The sequence below is a fragment of the Nematostella vectensis genome, chromosome 11 (genome assembly GCF_932526225.1).
Source record: "Nematostella vectensis chromosome 11, jaNemVect1.1, whole genome shotgun sequence".
Classification (NCBI taxonomy): domain Eukaryota; kingdom Metazoa; phylum Cnidaria; class Anthozoa; order Actiniaria; family Edwardsiidae; genus Nematostella; species Nematostella vectensis.
Genome location: NC_064044.1, coordinates 16,012,537 through 16,032,544, shown reverse-complemented (window position 1 = coordinate 16,032,544; position 20,008 = coordinate 16,012,537). Strand labels below are relative to the sequence as shown.

Sequence of the window (20,008 nt, the reverse complement as noted above, 5' to 3'; positions counted from 1 at the left end):
ATTGGTGGCCACGGTAGCGCGCGTCGCACTATAACACTTTGTATTGGTGGCCACGTTAGCGCACGGCACACTATAACACTTTGTATTGGTGGCCACGGTAGCGCACGGCACACTATAACACTTTGTATTGGTGGCCACGTTAGCGCACGGCACACTATAACACTTTGTATTGGTGGCCACGGTAGCGCGCGTCGCACTATAACACTTTGTATTGGTGGCCACGTTAGCGCACGGCACACTATAACACTTTGTATTGGTGGCCACGTTAGCGCACGGCACACTATAACACTTTGTGTTGGTGGCCACGGTAGCGCGCGTCGCACTATAACACTTTGTACTGGTGGCCACGGTAGCACACGTCACACTTTGTACTGGTGGCCATGGTAGCGCGCGTCGCACTATAACACTTTGTATTGGTGGCCACGGTAGCGCACGTCGCACTATAACACTTTGTATTGGTGGCCACGGTAGCGCGCGTCGCTCTATAACACTTTGTGTTGGTGGCCACGGTAGCGCCCGTCGCACTATAACACTTTGTATTGGTGGCCACCGTAGCGCACTCGCACTATAACACTTTGTATTGGTGGCCACGGTAGCGCACGTCACACTATAACACTTTGTATTGGTGGCCATAGTAGCGCGCGTCACACTATAACACTTTGTATTGGTGGCCACGGTAGCATGCGTCATACTAAACACTTTGTATTGGTGGCTACGGTAGCGCGCGTCGCACTATAACACTTTGTATTGGTGGCCACGGTAGCGCCCGTCGCACTATAACACTTTGTATTGGTGGCCACGGTAGCGCGCGTCACACTATAACACTTTGTATTGGTGGCCACAGTAGCGCGCGTCACACTATAACACTTTGTATTGGTGGCCACGGTAGCATGCGTCATACTAAACACTTTGTATTGGTGGCTACGGTAGCGCGCGTCGCACTATAACACTTTGTATTGGTGGCCACAGTAGCGCGCGTCACACTATAACACTTTGTATTGGTGGCCACGGTAGCATGCGTCATACTAAACACTTTGTATTGGTGGCTACGGTAGCGCGCGTCGCACTATAACACTTTGTATTGGTGGCCACGGTAGCGCGCGTCGCACTATAACACTTTGTATTGGTGGCCACGGTAGCACGCGTCGTACTATAACACTTTGTATTGGTGGCCACGGTAGCGCACGTCGCACTATAACACTTTGTTTTGGTGGCCACGGTAGCGCGCGTCGTACTATAACACTTTGACCCCGTCGCCACGTATCCGTTTTCGTTTGAAAACGCAACTTTTTTGTTACGGTTACGGGTATCGTCCACGCTTAAACGATGACCGATAACGGAATGATTTTAAAACGGTGCCGTGGGGACGGACGTAGACGGAACCTTTCGAAAACGATGGTGTGATAACTTAGGTCCAGTCCACTTGGCGAACGAGTACGCATGCGCTGTAGAGCTTGTTTTCGTATCGTTTCTGCGTTCTCGTGGGGACGGGTCGTATCAAACGCTTCGTGGGACGCGGATCTTTCTGAAAACGGAACAAAAAGGGTGCGTTTTCAAACAAAACCGGATACGTGGGGACAGGGTCTTTGCATTGGTGGCCACGGTAGCGCGCGTCGCACTATAACACTTTGTATTGGTGGCCACGGTAGCGCGCGTCTCACAATAAAAAAGCTGGACGATGAAGAACCATTTTTTCTTTGATATGACGAATGTGAGCTTTGACATATAAAAGAGGCAAGCGATAAAACACTGGGTACACATCCATTTGTAATAACACTTAAATCTATTATATTACTTGCCTAATAGTACCTTGAAAGGCAGGTCGGTGTTCATAACGTCCGATACCTATTCAGAAGCACCTTTGCTATTGCTTTCGTTCAATATTAGAAGAGAACAAATGCGATGAAATTTTTAAACAACCATCTAAAAACACAGTTTCATTGACCCTTTTGCGTAGGTAATCCTTGTCTCACGAGAAATTCTTGACGTAGCCTTTTTTAATGCGTGGTTACGGCATAAAGGGCCGACCCAAACAGTTTCTGCGGTCTCTATTCTCACCGTGTCGTTGTAGAGATAGAAACTCTGTATCCTAGCAAGGTATAAATGAGCCACAATGACAAAATGAACCGTATGTTATTGCTTTTACAAGGATGTTTCCCCTATTTTACACGTATTACAATTTATATATATTTTGAAATTCGCCCGCGATCAACCAAGCGGCCAACTCATGGTTAGGACTGCGAGCGAGCGGAACCACTTGGTTAAGTAGCATAATCTGAATACTCGGTGTGGTTTCGTCCTCCCTCGCGCGCTACGGCCACGCGGCAACACATGCAGGCAAAAACTGAGAAAGTTGAATAAAATATGAAAATGTGTGTAACAACGTAGTCTCCCCGTATACTTCACCCTAGTGTAATAAAAAGGAAGGAACTATTTTTACGTTAAATGGATTATATGCGAAGGATCTAGTTTGCTTATTATATACAATTTCAAAGTTTAAGTAAACGTTCAGCCCGCACAAAGATTTAAAAGTACTATTTTATTGATGTTAGGTGTTCACAATATTGTATTTTTCTAAAAGATCAAACTTCATTTAATAAACCATTAGTGATTTTGGTTATTCCGCATGGTTGACCGTTTTCCAGCTCTCAGCAATTACAGCAATCCATCTTGAGCCGTGCCAGAGCCCCACCATCCCTGTCAGGAGGGAACTCACCCCTCATCCCACCATCCCCTGTCAGGGGGGAACTCACCCCTCCATCCCCTGTCAGGAAGGGAACTCACCCCTCCATCCCTGTCAGGGGGGAACTCAACCCTCCACCCCACCATCCCCTGTCAGGCGGGAACTCACCCCTCCGCCCCACCATCCCCTGTCAGGGGGGAACTCACCCCTCCGCCCCACCATCCCTGTCAGGGGGGAACTCACCCCTCCACCCACCATCCCCTGTCAGGGGGGAACTCACCCCTCCACCCCACCATCCCTGTCAGGGGGGAACTCACCCCTCCACCCCACCATCCCCTGCCAGGGGGGAACTCACCCCTCCATCCCATGTCAGGGGGGAACTCACCCCTCCACCCCCTGTCAGGGGAGAACTCACCTCTCCGCCCCACCATCCATTTTCAGGGGGGAACTTAACCCTCCGCCCCACCATCTCTGTCAGGGGGGAACTCAACCCTCCGCCCCACCATCCCTTGTCAGGGGGGAACTCACCCCTCTGCCACACCATCCCCTGTCAGGGGGGAACTCACCCCTCCGCCCCACCATCCCCTGTCAGGGGGGAACTCACCCCTCCGTCCCCTGTCAGGGGGGAACTCACCCCTCCACCCCTGTCAGGGGGGAACTCACCCCTCCACCCACCATCCCCTGTCGGGGGGGAACTCATCCCTCCATCCCCTGTCAGGGGGGAACTCACCCCTCCACCCACCATCCCCTGTCGGGGGGGGAACTCACCCCTCCGCCCCACCATCCCTGTCAGGGGGGAACTCACCCCTCCACCCACCATCCCATGTCAGGGGGGAACTCACCCCTCCACCCCCTGTCAGGGGGGAACTCACCCCTCCACCCCCTGTCAGGGGGGAACTCACCCCTCCACCCCCTTTCAGGGGGGAACTCACCCCTCCATCCCACCATTCCCTGTCAGGGGTAACTCACCCCTCCGCCCCACCATCCCCTGTCAGGGGGGAACTCACCCCTCCGCTCCACCATCCCCTGTCAGGGGGGAACTCACCCCTCCATCCCACCATCCCCTGTCAGGGGGGAACTCTCCCCTCCATCCCACCATCCCCTGTCAGGGGGGAACTCACCCCTCCATCCCCTGTCAGGGGGGAACTCACCCCTCCATCCCCTGTCAGGGGGGAACTCACCCCTCCATCCCCTGTCAGGGGGGAACTCACCCCTCCATCCCCTGTAAGGGGGGAACTCACCCCTCCATCCCACCATCCCCTGTCAGGGGGGAACTCACCCCTTCATCCCCTGTCAGGGGGGAACTCACCCCTTCATCCCCTGTCAGGGGGGAACTCACCCCTCCATCCCCTGTCAGGGGGGAACTCACCCCTCCACCCCACCATCCCCTGTCAGGGGGGAACTCACCCCTCCATCCCACCATCCCCTGTCAGGGGGGAACTCACCCCTCCATCCCACCATTCCCTGTCAGGGGGGAACTCACCCCTCCATCCCACCATCCCCTGTCGGGGGGGGAACTCACCCCTCCATCCCCTGTCAGGGGGGAACTCACCCCTCCACCCCCTGTCAGGGGGGAACTCACCCCTCCACCCCCTGTCAGGGGGGAACTCACCCCTCCACCCCCTGTCAGGGGGAACTCACCCCTCCACCCCCTTTCAGGGGGGAACTCACCCCTCCATCCAACCATTCCCTGTCAGGGGTAACTCACCCCTCCGCCCCACCATCCCCTGTCAGGGGGGAACTCACCCCTCCGCTCCACCATCCCCTGTCAGGGGGGAACTCACCCCTCCATCCCACCATCCCCTGTCAGGGGGGAACTCACCCCTTCATCCCCTGTCAGGGGGGAACTAACCCCTCCATCCCCTGTCAGGGGGGAACTCACCCCTCCGTCCCCTGTAAGGGGGGAACTCACCCCTCTATCCCCTGTCAGGGGGGAGCTCAGAGCTCCGCACTGACGGGTGTGTTAGCATCTTCGGGGCGTGCACGCGTGAGGGAGGATGAAACCACCGCTTGCTGGGTTCGTTTGAGTATCTTATTTAGCTACATAATCTATATTACTAGAGTCATTTGTTACAGCTTGTCTTCTAAAATGGTATCTGTATTCCTTAGCTCTTTTAGACTCGGTCATCCCTGACCTTATTTTGTCATTGGCTTTTGAACGACAACCAATGAAGTCAACTCTTATCAACTTTCTTCTCTGTGCATTCAATTCCTAATTCTACAAGACCACAAACAGCCACAGGAAACCCAAGAAAACAGAGGATATTTAAGCTGACCATTGCCAAGGGCACCACGAGGTCAATCAACAACACGTCATCAATACGTCGTCCCGGTATCGCGTTAAATAATGTCCAAAGAGTGCTTGTCCCAGGCTCTCCCGATAATAAGGTAATGCCGACATTGTCGTTTAGCTTCTTACGATGTGCTGTGGGCAAAAATTAGTAAAGAGAGTTAGGAAATACTATATCCTATACTATACTACTATATTCTATATTCCTCTCTGTTACTATATTCTCACCAAGGTTACTCGTTAACAATACCTCAAGACCACGATTATTAAGATATGGGAGAAGCGACTCCTGACGCGGCAGTGAGCGGGTAACGCCCAGGAACATGTGAACGGTAGTGAGCGGGTAACGCCCAGGAACATGTGAACGGTAGTGAGCGGGTAACGCCCAGGAACATGTGAACGGTAGTGAGCGAGTAACGCCTGGGAACATGTGCACGGTAGTGAGCGAGTAACGCCCGGGAACATGTGCACGGTAGTGAGCAAGTAACGCCCGGGAACATGTGCACGGTAGTGAGCGGGTAACGCCCGGGAACATGTACACGGTAGTAAGCGAGTAACGCCCGGGAACATGTGAACGGTAGTGAGCGGGTAACGCCCAGGAACATGTGAACGGTAGTGAGCGGGTCTGGGAACATGTGCACGGTAGTGAGCGGGTAACGCCCGGGAACATGTACACGGTAGTAAGCGAGTAACGCCCAGGAACATGTGAACGGTAGTGAGCGGGTAACGCCTGGGAACATGTGAACGGTAGTGAGCGGGTAACGCCCGGGAACATGTGCACGGTAGTGAGCGAGTAACGCCCGGGAACATGTGCACGGTAGTGAGCGAGTAACGCCCGGGAACATGTGCACGGTAGTGAGCGGGTAACGCCTGGGAACATGTGAACGGTAGTGAGCGGGTAACGCCTGGGAACATGTGCACGGTAGTGACCGAGTAACGCCCGGGAACATGTGAACGGTAGTGAGTGAGTAACGCCTGGGAACATGTGCACGGTAGTGAGCGGGTAACGCCCGGGAACATGTGAACGGTAGTGAGCGGGTAACGCCTGGGAACATGTATACGGTAGTGAGCGGGTAACGCCCAGGAACATGTGTGCGGTAGTGAGCGGGTAACGCCGGGACCATGTGTGCGAAAGTGAGTGAGCGGGTAATGCCCAGGAACATGTGCGCGGAAGTGAGTGAACAGGTAACGCCTGGGAACATGTGCGCGGAAGTGAGTAAGCGAGTAACGCCTGGGAACATGTGCGCGGAAGTGAGTGAGCGAGTAACGCCTGGGAACATGTGCGCGGTAGTGAGCGTATAACGCCCAGTAACATGTGCGCGAAAGTGAGCGAGTAACGCATGGGAACATGTGCGCGGTAGTGAGTGGGTAACGCCTGAGAACATGTGCGCGGTAGTGAGCGGGTAACGCCTGAGAACGTGTGCACGGTAGTGAGCGGGTAACGCCTGGGGACATGTGAACGGTAGTGAGCGGGTAACGCCCGGGAACATGTGAACGGTAGTGAGCGGGTAACGCCTGGGAACATGTATACGGTAGTGAGCGGGTAACGCACAGGAACATGTGCGCGGTAGTGAGCGGGTAACGCCCAGGAACATGTGCGCGGTAGTGAGCGAGTAACGCCCAGGAACATGTGAACGGTAGTGAGCGGGTAATGCCCAGGAACATGTGCGCGGAAGTGAGTGAGCAGGTAACGCCCAGGAACATGTGTGCGGTAGTGAGCGGGCAACGCCCAGGAACATGTGTGCGGTAGTGAGCGGGTAACGCCCAGGAACATGTGTGCGGTAGTGAGTGAGCGAGTAACGCCTGGGAACATGTGCACGGTAGTGAGCGGGTAACGCCTGGAAACATGTGAACGGTAGTGAGCGGGTAACGCCTGGGAACATGTGCACGGTAGTGAGCGAGTAACGCCCGGGAACATGTGAACGGTAGTGAGTGAGTAACGCCTGGGAACATGTGCACGGTAGTGAGCGGGTAACGCCCAGGAACATGTGAACGGTAGTGAGCGGGTAACGCCCGGGAACATGTGCACGGTAGTGAGCGAGTAACGCCCAGGAACATGTGCGCGGTAGTGAGCGGGTAACGCCTGGGAACATGTGCACGGTAGTGAGCGAGTAACGCCCGGGAACATGTGCACGGTAGTGAGCGAGTAACGCCCGGGAACATGTGCACGGTAGTGAGCGAGTAACGCCTGGGAACATGTGCACGGTAGTGAGCGGGTAACGCCCGGGAACATGTGAACGGTAGTGAGCGGGTAACGCCTGGGAACATGTATACGGTAGTGAGCGGGTAACGCCCAGGAACATGTGTGCGGTAGTGAGCGGGTAACGCCGGGACCATGTGTGCGAAAGTGAGTGAGCGGGTAATGCCCAGGAACATGTGCGCGGAAGTGAGTGAACAGGTAACGCCTGGGAACATGTGCGCGGAAGTGAGTAAGCGAGTAACGCCTGGGAACATGTGCGCGGTAGTGAGCGTATAACGCCCAGTAACATGTGCGCGAAAGTGAGCGAGTAACGCATGGGAACATGTGCGCGGTAGTGAGCGGGTAACGCCTGAGAACATGTGCGCGGTAGTGAGCGGGTAACGCCTGAGAACGTGTGCACGGTAGTGAGCGGGTAACGCCTGGGGACATGTGAACGGTAGTGAGCGGGTAACGCCCGGGAACATGTGAACGGTAGTGAGCGGGTAACGCCTGGGAACATGTATACGGTAGTGAGCGGGTAACGCCCAGGAACATGTGCGCGGTAGTGAGCGGGTAACGCCCAGGAACATGTGCGCGAAAGTGAGCGAGTAACGCATGGGAACATGTGCGCGGTAGTGAGCGAGTAACGCCCAGGAACATGTGAACGGTAGTGAGCGGGTAACGCCCGGGAACATGTGTGCGAAAGTGAGTGAGCGGGTAATGCCCAGGAACATGTGCGCGGAAGTGAGTGAGCAGGTAACGCCCAGGAACATGTGTGCGGTAGTGAGCGGGCAACGCCCAGGAACATGTGTGCGGTAGTGAGCGGGTAACGCCCAGGAACATGTGTGCGGTAGTGAGTGAGCGAGTAACGCCTGGGAACATGTGCGCGGAAGTGAGTGAGCGAGTAACGCCCAGGAACATGTGCGCGGAAGTGAGTGAGCAGGTAACGCCTGGGAACATGTGCGCGGAAGTGAGTGAGCGAGTAACGCCTGGGAACATGTGCGCGGTAGTGAGCGGGTAACGCCCAGGAACATGTGCGCGGAAGTGAGTGAGCAACGCCTGGGAACATGTGCGCGGAAGTGAGTGAGCGATTAACGCCTGGGAACATGTGAACGGTAGTGAGCGGGTAACGCCCAGGAACATGTGCGCGGAAGTGAGTGAGCGAGTAACGCCTGGGAAAATGTGCGCGGTAGTGAGCGGGTAACGCCCGGGACCATGTGTGCGGTAGTGAGTGAGCGGGTAACGCACAGGGACATGTGCGCGGAAGTGAGTGAGCGATTAACGCCCGGGAACATGTGCGCGGTAGTGAGGGGGTAACGCCCAGGAACATGTGAGCCTTCATTGTCCCGGGGAGAAGAGGATGATAAGTCTCCTTGTGCAGTGGAAAACACGCCAAGTGAAAGGCTTTACCAGGTCAAGTCTACTCACATTGGCTGCATCTGCATTCGTGAGGACTTGGTAGGTGGCTGGTAGGCAGAGTAGCTGTCAAACCCGCCGATGTAATCAACTAAAAAAAAGAAACAAATTATTTTTACAAATTCGCCGATAGCCGCAGAGAGTTTTGAGCCTCTGACACGAGCTCTGCTTTGCAAAAACGTGGTTCCAGGCTCAAGTTTACTACGCTGGGGGTGGGGGTGGGGGGCATACTCCTATCTGAAAGGTTAGGGTGACATTCTTAAGGGGTTGCGCTCCGCCCCTCCCTTTCAAGTACTTTACATTTAAGTATTTATCAACAAATTGCTCCTTCCCTTGCTTCCCCATCAAATCCTGGCTAAGAGCCTGTAAGCTGTTCTCTACAAAAGCTTGCTCTTCTTGAGATGATCGTAACACAACTATCCATATTCATATTATATCAACTTACAATGGTCGTCATCTTCTCGGTAAGTCCTCACGAACCAGCATGCCAACCAGAATCCAATAAACTGACAAAAGAAGATCAACCAATCACATTTTTAGTCCTGCTCATCAAAGTGGATCCCCTAGGTGCCAGGGAACACTTATTAACTACGGCAAGGTCAAGAAAGGTGTTGCGGCATTCCAGAGACTGAGTTTGGAGAAGCCCTGTGCAAAGAGCTGGTTTAACCAGTCAGCCTTGCTGGTCCAGTAATAACGGATGCAAGCGGATGGTTTAATTGTTCATTTTCTCTTACTCACACTGAGGATGCACTCTGCCCCGCACTGGATTGATTCTACATACTGCAAGAGAGTAGAGCATTAGAAAGTTGGAAAAGAAGGACGAGGGGGGGAAGATGGAGGAAGGGAAGGTGGAAGAGGAAGGGGAGGAAAAGGAGGGGGGAAAGAAGGAGAGGAGGAAGAGGGAGAAGAGAAAAATGAGGAAGGGAAGGACAAGGAAGGAGAGGAGAAGGAAGGATAGGGGAGGACAAGGAAGGACAAGAAAAAGGAAGGAGAAGGAAGGAGAAGGAAAGAGAAGGAAGGACAAGGAAGGAGAAGGAAGGAGAAGGAAGAAAAGGGAGGAGAAGAAGGGAGGGGAGAGAGCATGAGGGTCAGGAGAAGGAGGTGAAAGGCGGTTTCTTAACTTTTTCAACAAAGTACCTTGATGGTGTGCTTAAGCAAATTCACCTCAAATCTCAAAACTCACCTCAAATCTGAGAGTACAGCCAGGTGCAGTCTGGGCATCTGCGGGGAGGGTGGAGTTGCTGGCCGTCTTGTTACATCCCAAACCATTAGAGGACCACCAGCTGATATGGCTTGTCTTGAGACTCAACCAATCATCTCGCTGCGAATCAGAGGGCAAAGTATACATATAATTACGTGAACAACATTTTTTGAATCATAATAATGTAGGTGTGGGTATTAGCATGCAGTAAAAATTCCATTCTTACTATTTTTATGTTTTTCAACAGTTTTTTTTTGTAAAATTTGTAGGGGGTTTAGCATGGATATTTTAGTGTTTCATGACACATAATTCAGTATAAAAGAAAGTGACAAATAATTAATAGCTTATTTATGGACGATGATTTTGTTCTGTATTGAAAGGTGTCATTTTCATGTTTCTACATAACACAGAAAGAAAAAACAAAGGGAGGGAGGTGTTGTTTGAGGGGTTCCGAAGAAATTTCCCACTCGACTGGAGTTTCCACTCAAATGAAAGAATATTAGTAACACAGCAGGCTAGCAAAAGCAGATACCTTAGAGAAATGATTTGCTAAATGGGTAAACAACACCTCCCCCACCCCATTCCTGGTAAACAGGCTTGCACATGGAAACACGTGTATTGTACTCACATGTGTGATTTCTCCGATTTCCAAGTAGAGGGCAATGATGGTGAGATTGAGTGCAAACCAGATCAAACACCACACAGCATACTGCAAAGGAATCAATATTATCAATCAGTCTTTATCAGTATTTTGCATCGCACAGCTTGCACCCTTATTCCCAGAGTTTAATGTGACAATAAGCCTACTGTGATTTTGTGTAATCCATGACCTCAATCTTTTTAAATCCAAGAGACAAAATACTGCATATTGGTCTCCATCTCCCGTTTAAAAGCTTTTTTATTGACCTACAATTGGCTTCCAAACAAGTCTTCTCACTGCGATGCCAGATGTCCAGCAATCAGGGGACAAAAAGTGTTCCATTCAAATGCGCAATTTGATTGACGAAACTGAGAAGGGGTTTTAGCATTTTGGAAATCAGTAGCATTTCTTGGAATAGCCAAAGTGGTAGTTACTTGACTTCAGGGCTTCTGGAATTACGCGGAAAAAAAACACAAAATTATGCAGGATTCTTTGCTAAATTACGCGGAAAATCAATCATTATGCGTTAAATTATGCGGGATTTTGCAATATATTCTTTAAAAATCAAAATTCTTTACGGGATTCTTTACTGAATTTTGTGCTAAATTACATGGAATATCAACTGTTACGCCCAAACTACATTTTGTACCGAAGGAAAGCACAAAATAAATTGAAAGAGGTTTATTTTTTGGTGCGAAAATATCTTAGGCGTGTTTTCATTGGCTCCTAGCCACCAGCCAATTAAAAAAGGTATTTTATTATTAGTCCTAGGCCTTGGATTACGCGTATTACACAGAGAAAGCCAAATTACGCGCTTCCGCACAAGCGCGTAATTCCAGAAGCCCTGTGACTTGTGGCAATATAGTTTCTCAAATAATAAAAAGAAAATCTAACTTTTTTTGAATAGTTATTGTAGGATCACAATGTAAACAGGAAAAGACTTCAATGAATTGCATTCTTTTGTCAGTAAAAGGTTAACAGGTTTATCATGCTACTAGCTAAACACCATAAACAGAAAAATATTCTTTGGAGAGAAGCACCCTCTTACAAGATAAAAAAACTGTCACCAAAATTATTCAGATTATAATTTTGTTACTTCAATTCTTTATATGCATGAATAGACTCATTCATGTTTAAATTCCACATGTAGGAGGGAATGCAAACACTACAGATAACCTTTTATCTCCCCGTTAAGAAAATAATCCATAATTGGTTGACAGGTCTTGCAAATAAATATCACTTTACATTGCTTGCCATTGTTGGGTTATTCAAAGGGATTACACCCAGACTTGGATAATCTCCTTGTTTGAAGTCACTAGTATCAACAATAACAACATAAATAAAGCATGTAGAGGCTTCAGAAATATTGCAATCCGACAAAATTGAGGCTATTAGAAATATTAATATGAAAAAAAAGATTGTTCTTCTTAGTAGATTATAATCCTGCACCCCTGGCATAGCTGTCAACCTTGAGAAAATACAGCAAATGTATCAGAAGTACCAAGATAGCTAATGCGGGAGAATACAGTAAACATATGGATATTTTCAAGATAATTAGGCTTGAGAAATGGTTCAAAATCTTGAAAATCTATCCCGCCTAATGTGGGTAAGTTGACAGATATTCCCCTGTATGAAAATATCCAAGTTTTCACATGTTTGCCACTATAATACACTATATTCGCTATATAACTACCCCTGAATCCACCACAATCGTTTCTAATGGTATCTGTCACATAATCTTCTGTTCAATGGTTGGTATAGTTGGCTGGTAAGTTGGTTGGTATAGTTGGCTGGTATAGTTGCTGGTATAGTAGGTTGGTATAGTTGGCTGGTATAGTTGGTTGGTATAGTTGGTTGGTATAGTTGGTTGGTATAGTTGGCTGGTATAGTTGGCTGGTATAGTTGGTTGGTATAGTTGGTTGGTATAGTTGGTTGGTATAGTTGGTTGGTATAGTTGGTTGGTATAGTTGGTTGGAATAGTTGGTTGGTATAGTTGGCTAGTTAGTTGGTTGGTATAGTTGGCTGGTATATGGTATAGTTGGTTGGTGTAGTTGGCTGGTAAGTTGGTTGGTATAGTTAGTTGGTATAGTTGGCTGGTAAGTTAGTTGGTATAGTTAGTTGGTATAGTTAGTTGGTATAGTTGGTTGGTATAGTTAGTTGGTATAGTTAGTTGGTATAGTTGGTTGGTATAGTTAGTTGGTATAGTTGGTTAGTATAGTTAGTTGGTATAGTTGGTTAGTATAGTTGGTTGGTATAGTTAGTTGGTATAGTTGGTTGGTATAGTTAGTTGGTATAGTTAGTTGGTATAGTTGGTTAGTATAGTTAGTTGGTATAGTTGGTTAGTATAGTTGGTTGGTATAGTTGGTTAGTATAGTTAGTTGGTATAGTTGGTTAGTATAGTTGGTTGGTATAGTTGGTTAGTATAGTTAGTTGGTATAGTTGGTTAGTATAGTTAGTTGGTATAGTTGGTTAGTATAGTTAGTTGGTATAGTTGGTTAGTATAGTTAGTTGGTATAGTTGGTTAGTATAGTTAGTTGGTATAGTTGGTTAGTATAGTTAGTTGGTATAGTTGGTTAGTATAGTTAGTTGGTATAGTTGGTTAGTATAGTTGGTTGGTATAGTTGGTTAGTATAGTTAGTTGGTATAGTTGGTTAGTATAGTTGGTTGGTATAGTTGGTTAGTATAGTTGGTTGGTATTTGACAAGGACCTTGTAAAATATGGAAGACACCCCCCTCCCCTCCTTTACCTGACCATGAGCAGGGCAGTGTCGAGATCATTTCCAAAGATGCTTTTTATTCATACATGAAGGTGGAAATGAATTTATCATATGGTAAAAACTTTATTAATTCAATTAAAATAGTATCATCCTTATCAATTCAGTAAAGAGAGAGGTTCTATGGAAAAGTACTTTTTAGAATGCATAGCTACTACAGTATTGATCCCTAATAAAATCACAGTAGCTCAGCAGTACTTTGTGTTTGTGGTTATTTGACACAGGCAAAAATATAATAAAAGTTATAAATTGTGAGTTGTGAGTGCACTTGCAAAATTTGCTATCAAAAAGTGAATTTAGCAAACCAACAATTTGTGATAGTTAAGAAATGTTTTAGTGATAAAACTTTGCTAAGAGTTTTTTTAAGAAAGAAAAAACGATCAATTTATAGACAGTATTTCAAGAATAATTTCAATCAAAACTAACTTGTGTGGTGGTTGTTTCATTTTAGAACTCACAATGTTGCATACCAATGAAACAAGAATTAACCAAACTAAACAAAAGAACACTACAAAGAAATCAAGGGACTTGAATCAAGGGACTTTTAAATGAGATTAAAATGTTAGATAGCAGAAACTAATCATTTGATACACCTCCAACTTTCTCCTTTTTGAATTTTTTAACCTCAACTTTCATTCTGCTGAAACTGTGGTTGTATGATGAATGACATACTCTTTAAACTTCTTTGATGAAATAAAAGGAAATACAACACGAATATAAATGTACCACAACACTCAACCCTAAACTCTGCCTTCAACTTTTTGAGAATGGAGCACTTTGATGGATAAGTGACACGGGCACTTGAATGGCTTACCAATCACACATCAAAACAATCAACTCTTTCCACAACTAATCTATAAGCAACACATGATACCCAAACCATAAGAGCAGAGTAAATACACCCGTCTGTTAAAACTCGTCACTTTAGTATATTCAAATACTAAAAACACTAAAACAATAATATCTGCAAGACGCATTCAACTACATCATGGCGGTTAACGGTACAGGATGAAAAAATCGCAAATGAAGATGAAAAGTAGCAGAGTCCACCGGGTATTGCAAGTGCATTTGACCCCATATTTGGCTTGATAGTTTTCTATTTCATCTAAATTCATGAGAATTAAAAGGTTCGGGGAACACCTGCCTTGTCGAATTCGAGTTGTTTTGAAAGGAAAAATTTGACATGATGAGTTCGCAGGGTAAAAACTTGTACACTGTACTCAAATATTGTGTAAAACTAGTTATATAGGTGGGTTGTCATGGAATATAATAAAAGAATATCAAATATGTATCATGAATAGGTATAGTTAAACGGAAGGGGTAGACTTTGATACACGAGCAAAATGTATATAAACACCTAGGTGTATTTTACAAGTTTTCGCACAACAATACTCAGGCAACATAGTCGGTCAAAACGAGGACATGGAAATACAATTCTTGCATTTCTACTCACGGTGATGGTATAAGGAGCTCTTGACTGATGCACTCCGAAAATTCCGATGATCAAAAAAGCGATGTGGATGAAGTTAGCGATGATCGGAGCCCACATAAACCCGAGAAAATCGAACACAAGTCTTTCGACAACAAGCAACTGTAAATAATTCAAACAAAACTTGAGTTACACAACTATATATCTACACTTCTGGTCGACGAAAAATAAGCAGCGATTGAGCTCTTTCACAGGTTACTCAAGCTTATCTCTATGAGAAGTTCACTGAGAAAAAAAATATTTGCAGCGTCGGCCGTTGATACCCACCAGTTGTAGAACTAATATAAAGAGAAGCACACTCCGTGTGTTACAGCAACCCATGTTCACGTCAAAGGGATAGATTCAGCTTCGTAAGATGAGATATTCACGGGGTTTCAGGCTTACATCGCTACATTCCTTGGCACAAAAATATAACGGCTGCGGGTTTCTTAGAGTTATGTTCAATGCAGAATCGAAGCTTTTGTTTCGACGGAAGTGATCTGGGAGGAGTTCGCCCCAGTCCTCTTTGCAAAAATGCCCACAGGAAACCTGACAATACTTTCTGGATTAACCAAGAGAGCCACCAGAAGGTAAAAGCTCTCTGCATTGCTCCTCTAAATAAACTAGAAATTAACTAAATTACAGAAATGTAAAAAAAAAATAGATCATTGCCCCTGTTAATGAGCTCCCTGGACTTCAAAAAATGTTTTTTCTAAAATTTTAGCCCTTAAATTTTCCAAAATAAAGATGAGTATTTTATCTAATCTAAATCCAGAAGCATACCACTGTTTATATGGGAATAACATGTGAAAGTCCTCAACGGACCAGCTCACCTCTCCCTCCCCTCCCCTCTTCTTTTCAATGGTGGAGGGTAGAGCGAGAACTGGGTCTAGGGACCGTGCGCATGCACCGTTGGGTTCAAGATGGCGGCGATGAAGCGAGTTCTTCCCTGTGTTTCGGCTCGTGTTTTGGGAGTTCGTAGTCCCGTAGTCTCTGCTGTCAGAATGATGTGCATCGGCGAACCAGGAAGTGGAGCTGGCAAGGTACTTTCTGATACATTTTTCGTAGTGTTTAATCCTGAGTAATGGCATTTTTACGTCCGTCCTGTGTTGGTGGTTCAATGGTGTGCAAAAAAAAACAAGACACGCCAGTTATCATTTCATATTGCGTATTGTCTAGTATTTCGTCGGTTTTAAATACTGTTTTGCTTTTTTATTAGGCTTCAGCAAATGTGTTTTGACAATCGCTCCCGTGAGGTTCGTTCGCTTGAATTTTTTTCTAAGTGTCGAATCTAATTTCTTTATTATGGTGTGTCCAGCATTTCGCCTTTAATTTCTTAACAATGCTACATGGTTTTGGATAGATAAATATGAAAATATTTTCCTCTCTTCATTTTCTTCGGAAAAATTCCGCCTGATACTCAGGTTAGATGTTCAAATGTTTTGCCAAGGCCGGTTATTGCGTGTGTTTATTTCTCATTGGTATCGTTTTTCGAAGCGAAGATCTACTAGTTATATCAAAGGCGCTGGATGTCATAGAAGCTGGTTATTACAACAGACATCATTAGTCGTAGCTATAAATTTTTTAGACTGACCAGGTGCCGAATATTCGAGAAATTCGTCTGTGAGAGCACAAAGAATGCTTGGGATTGTTTGCGGCACTTCTCCCGAGTTGTTGATTGAGTGAGCTTATCAAATAATGGCATTTGTGTTCAAGCAGCGGTTTGTCTATTTAGAAGAAAGAGCCTGTAGTAAATTGGTGATGTGAATATCCTGTAGTAATTTAGTGATGTGTGGATCTGCAGTCATATACTTAAATCGTAGATATACTTAAATCTCCTGAGCCGTGAACTATCTTTGCGTTTAAAATTATTTAGTATAAAGTTACCCTCACCGGGGTTCGTAGTTACTAAAATTATTACCTTTGCATATAACACCAATGTAGCTTTGTTTTACATGAATATAATTTGATTTGGGCATTTGATTGTGCCACCACGCGAATCATTGGAAAATTGACAGCCGACGTATTTTGACAGTGGCCTTAAAAGGGGCGGCAGGCATCTTGTCTAGTATTTGTGTCAGGCGTACTTTTATTTTTCCTCTCTGACTTTTGAAAAATAAAATCGCCAGATACTCAGGCTATATTAATTCGTTTCCAGCCTCTACCACAGGTAGCCCAAGCTCTTTATTTGTCCCTGTTAGTGAATTAGTGAAAAATAAAAAACAACTTGTTGGAAAGACGTGTGTAGTATAGTGTTGTGTTTATGTTTACTTTTTGCGTGTTCTTTGGCCGTATTAAAGCGCCTATTCCAAGATTCCAGATTCACGGTTTGAAATTTTAAATGAACAAAGTAAAAGGTAGGAAACTAATTTTGGACATACCTCACGTTCCGTCCTCAAAAATGCACTTCCTCCCGCTAAATTGCGCTCAAATCAGGGCGACATCCTCACAGATAGTTGGAGTCCAACCAGCTTAAACCTCAGCGCCACACGATTTTCCATTGCAGAGGAGTCCGTCAGAAAATTCTTTTTTTTGTCATCGTAATATGCTTGCCAACAATGAATTTGGCAACCGTCAAAATTGCCTCGTCTCTGCTAGTGCAAAATCATGCCCATGCACCTGTGGATTTGGCAAGAGCCAAAGAGGTCCTTGCCGTGGGAGGGAGTGTCGAAATTAGTGAGCAAATTTTGCACACGATTCCCCTGCCAGGGAATCCTAGTCCTAGCAAAAATTTTCTCTTTTGTCGTCGTGAGGTATGTAGGGTATGTCCAAAATTAGTTTCCTACCTTTCACTTCGTTTATTCAAAATTTCAAATCGTGAATTCTGAATCTTGAAAAAGGCGCTTTAATACGGCCAAAGAACATGCAAAAAGAAAACATAAACACAACACTAGACTACACACGTCTTTTCAACAATTTGTTTTTTATTTTTCACTAATTATGTTTTTCGCCCTATGTTTACCGTAAAATCAAAAGGGACAAATAAAGAGCTTGGGCTACCTCTGCATTAAATGTAACAGTGCTTCATTTGTTATGTTGTTCCTCTTGTTTTGAGCAATCAGATTTTTTAAAACATACTTTTGCAGCTACTGTAATGAAAATCATGTCAAATCACATTCTGTGTTCATTGAAACAGTCAATTCAACAATGTCTAGAATGTATTTGCAGTCAAAAACGCCAACATAACCTTAGTTTGTCTTCCTGAACCATGCCGTTAACTTGGATAAAACAGATAGCAACACATCCCAATTTAGTAAACCTTGAAGTCCTAGGAGACAACATGTCATATGTTTGTTATAATTTCAATGTGTGTTTGTTTGTGTCCTCAGGGTGGAGGATCTGGTGGAAATATCAGGTTTGTTAGTATGCACTTGTGTACTGCACTTATTTTTAGTTTTGTAGAAGAAAAAAAGAGATATGATGTAGTCAGAGATTAATATTTAAAAAAAAATAGTTTACGTCCTTATAGCAGGACTGAAAGGAAGCTAATGACTGTATAATTGATCAAAAGATGACACGATCTAGTAACTAAAACACACCTGCAACTAGACCTCCTTAGGGTCACTATATTTAATAATAGTGAAGCTTACGTTCACTACTTGATTTTTGTTCTCTGTGATGAAACTTGTGAATGAAGCTACACACTTTTGCCTTGATGAAATATCAAACTTTGTGCCATTGTTTGAGTTGCAGTGTCACAAAGTTACCCTAATTTGGAGCTATATACAGCAAGCTAGACACCTTAGAATCTTGTGATCTTTTCCCTGCTATGCATTTGTGCACTCAAGCATGTGACTTAGTCATATGTCATGTCTAAGTAGCCTTACCCTTTATATGCAGGAGTGCAGGTGGGGCGTTTGGTAAGATGGAACAAGCCCATGAAGAACAGTACTTTAGGCAAATGGTAAGTGGAACACCTTTTGTATGGTTTTCATTGATTAACCTTTGAACTGCCGGGACACAGGATCGTTTCCTGATATAATAGAACGACAATAACAGCAAAATCAATGCCCTTAGGATCAGGTAATGAGGGCTTGGAAGTCATTTTGAGTTAGCAAGGTACACTCCCAAAGCGATATGAAGGACATGTGAGGACTCAACAAATAACCTTTTAAGGAGAGTTTTAGCATTATTCATCACTCAACAAACCCTGTGGATTTCTAATAACTTCTGTATTTCAAAGCTTAACATTTTATTTTTTAGGGAAGCAATAAATGCCTAAAAAAGTAAAAAAGCTCTGAAATTAAAGCAGGGCTGATGGATAACTGGGGCCACGTGCCCCACCATATTTTAAAAATATATATAAGAACCAAGGGGCATGGCTGTTGCCCAATATTTTCTTTATATTGTCTTTGTATGGTGCCCCCCTCCCCACACTATTCCGAGCTATCTGCTCTGTGATGCTGAGGTTTTCAATTTTAAAACTGCCTCCTTTGCATGCTTTTATTGAACCTTGGGATGACACTATTGGGCATGCCCAGGATTCTATGAACAAGTAACTGTGCTTCCATCTCATTTTAAAACCTTGTCGTGTGTTAAGGGAGCCTTTGATGGTCATAAAAAATTCAAACGATAACACTATGAATATTTTCCTCAAACTAAGATGTTGACTGTTTGTATCCTATGCAGCAAGCCCAGCAGCTGGCAGCTTTGAAAGAGCACCAAGAACACTTGATCGCCACCCACAAGCAGGAAATCGAGCACCACGAGGAAGCCATCCGCCGTCACAAGGAGGCCCTCAAGTCGTACGAGAAGAAGGACGGCAGCGGGAGCGACTCCGACTAGCGACACCTTTTTTCAATGCTGATAAAACTGTAAAATCTCCCTGTTGTCCTGACAATAACAGTTGTTAAGATGAAATTAGAGATTTCATTAGGGAGTTTATTGTATTACTTGCATGGGCTCTAGCTTCAGAGCAATAACTGTTTTGTGTGTTTATGCTGTGGCATTAAAGCTGATAGGTGTTTACTTTTCTTTTAATTTTCATTTTCTTCCCCTCAACTCCCACGATGAACAGGTCTAGATCTCAAGGTGCCCCAGGCAACCCCCTACTCCCCGTCGTCTGGTAAAATCGTAAATCCATTATATAACCATTATACACCTATTTCCATAAAAGTTGTCAGTGCAAATGGCAAATTGCGATTGGCAAATGGCAGTTCTACGATGACCGAAAGTAACCATGCGTCTCGAAGAATATGGATAAATCAAAATGCTTGACTTTGACATTGCTGGACTTTTTTAGCTGCTTTAATTTTACGAATAATTAGTACTAATAAGCCATTTATCATTCGCCATTTGCACTGACGAGCGAATCCGTAAACGAAAATATGAATACTTGGAAAAGGCGCGAAGTATGC

The 20,008-nt window shown here is 45.6% G+C and overlaps 2 protein-coding genes across 2 annotated transcripts; one reads left to right on the top strand and one right to left on the bottom strand.

Moving 5' to 3' along the window:
* Positions 1-4,701: 4,701 nt before the first annotated feature.
* LOC5504642 (sodium/potassium-transporting ATPase subunit beta-1-interacting protein 2) lies at positions 4,702-15,143 on the bottom strand. The gene is made up of 8 exons (XM_032372985.2): positions 14,940-15,143; positions 14,637-14,774; positions 10,398-10,478; positions 9,752-9,889; positions 9,307-9,348; positions 9,014-9,074; positions 8,581-8,659; positions 4,702-5,108 (listed from the first exon to the last, which is right to left on the bottom strand). The coding sequence occupies exons 1-8, from the start codon at positions 14,991-14,993 to the stop codon at positions 5,099-5,101; spliced, it is 603 nt and encodes a 200-aa protein (XP_032228876.1). The 5' UTR covers positions 14,994-15,143; the 3' UTR covers positions 4,702-5,098.
* A 401-nt stretch (positions 15,144-15,544) lies between these two features.
* On the top strand, positions 15,545-19,619 carry LOC5504641 (ATPase inhibitor A, mitochondrial). The gene is made up of 4 exons (XM_001625497.3): positions 15,545-15,694; positions 17,981-18,006; positions 18,492-18,555; positions 19,281-19,619. Exons 1-4 carry the CDS (start codon positions 15,575-15,577, stop codon positions 19,434-19,436), a joined length of 366 nt encoding a protein of 121 aa, XP_001625547.1. The 5' UTR covers positions 15,545-15,574; the 3' UTR covers positions 19,437-19,619.
* Positions 19,620-20,008: the final 389 nt, after the last annotated feature.

What these genes read in the sequence shown, in the direction of transcription:
- LOC5504641 (XM_001625497.3), top strand. Translation starts at nt 15,575, where the DNA reads ATGGCGGCGATGAAGCGAGTTCTTCCCTGTGTTTCGGCTCGTGTTTTG. An exon ending in CAGGAAGTGGAGCTGGCAAG is followed by an intron (nt 15,695 to 17,980) that starts GTACTTTCTGAT and finishes TTGTGTCCTCAG; the next exon opens with GGTGGAGGATCTGGTGGAAA. An exon ending in GGATCTGGTGGAAATATCAG is followed by an intron (nt 18,007 to 18,491) that starts GTTTGTTAGTAT and finishes CTTTATATGCAG; the next exon opens with GAGTGCAGGTGGGGCGTTTG.
- LOC5504642 (XM_032372985.2), bottom strand. Translation starts at nt 14,993, where the DNA reads ATGGGTTGCTGTAACACACGGAGTGTGCTTCTCTTTATATTAGTTCTA. An exon ending in AAATCGGAGAAATCACACAT is followed by an intron (nt 9,890 to 10,397) that starts GTGAGTACAATA and finishes TCTGATTCGCAG; the next exon opens with CGAGATGATTGGTTGAGTCT. An exon ending in GCTGTACTCTCAGATTTGAG is followed by an intron (nt 9,349 to 9,751) that starts GTGAGTTTTGAG and finishes ACTCTCTTGCAG; the next exon opens with TATGTAGAATCAATCCAGTG.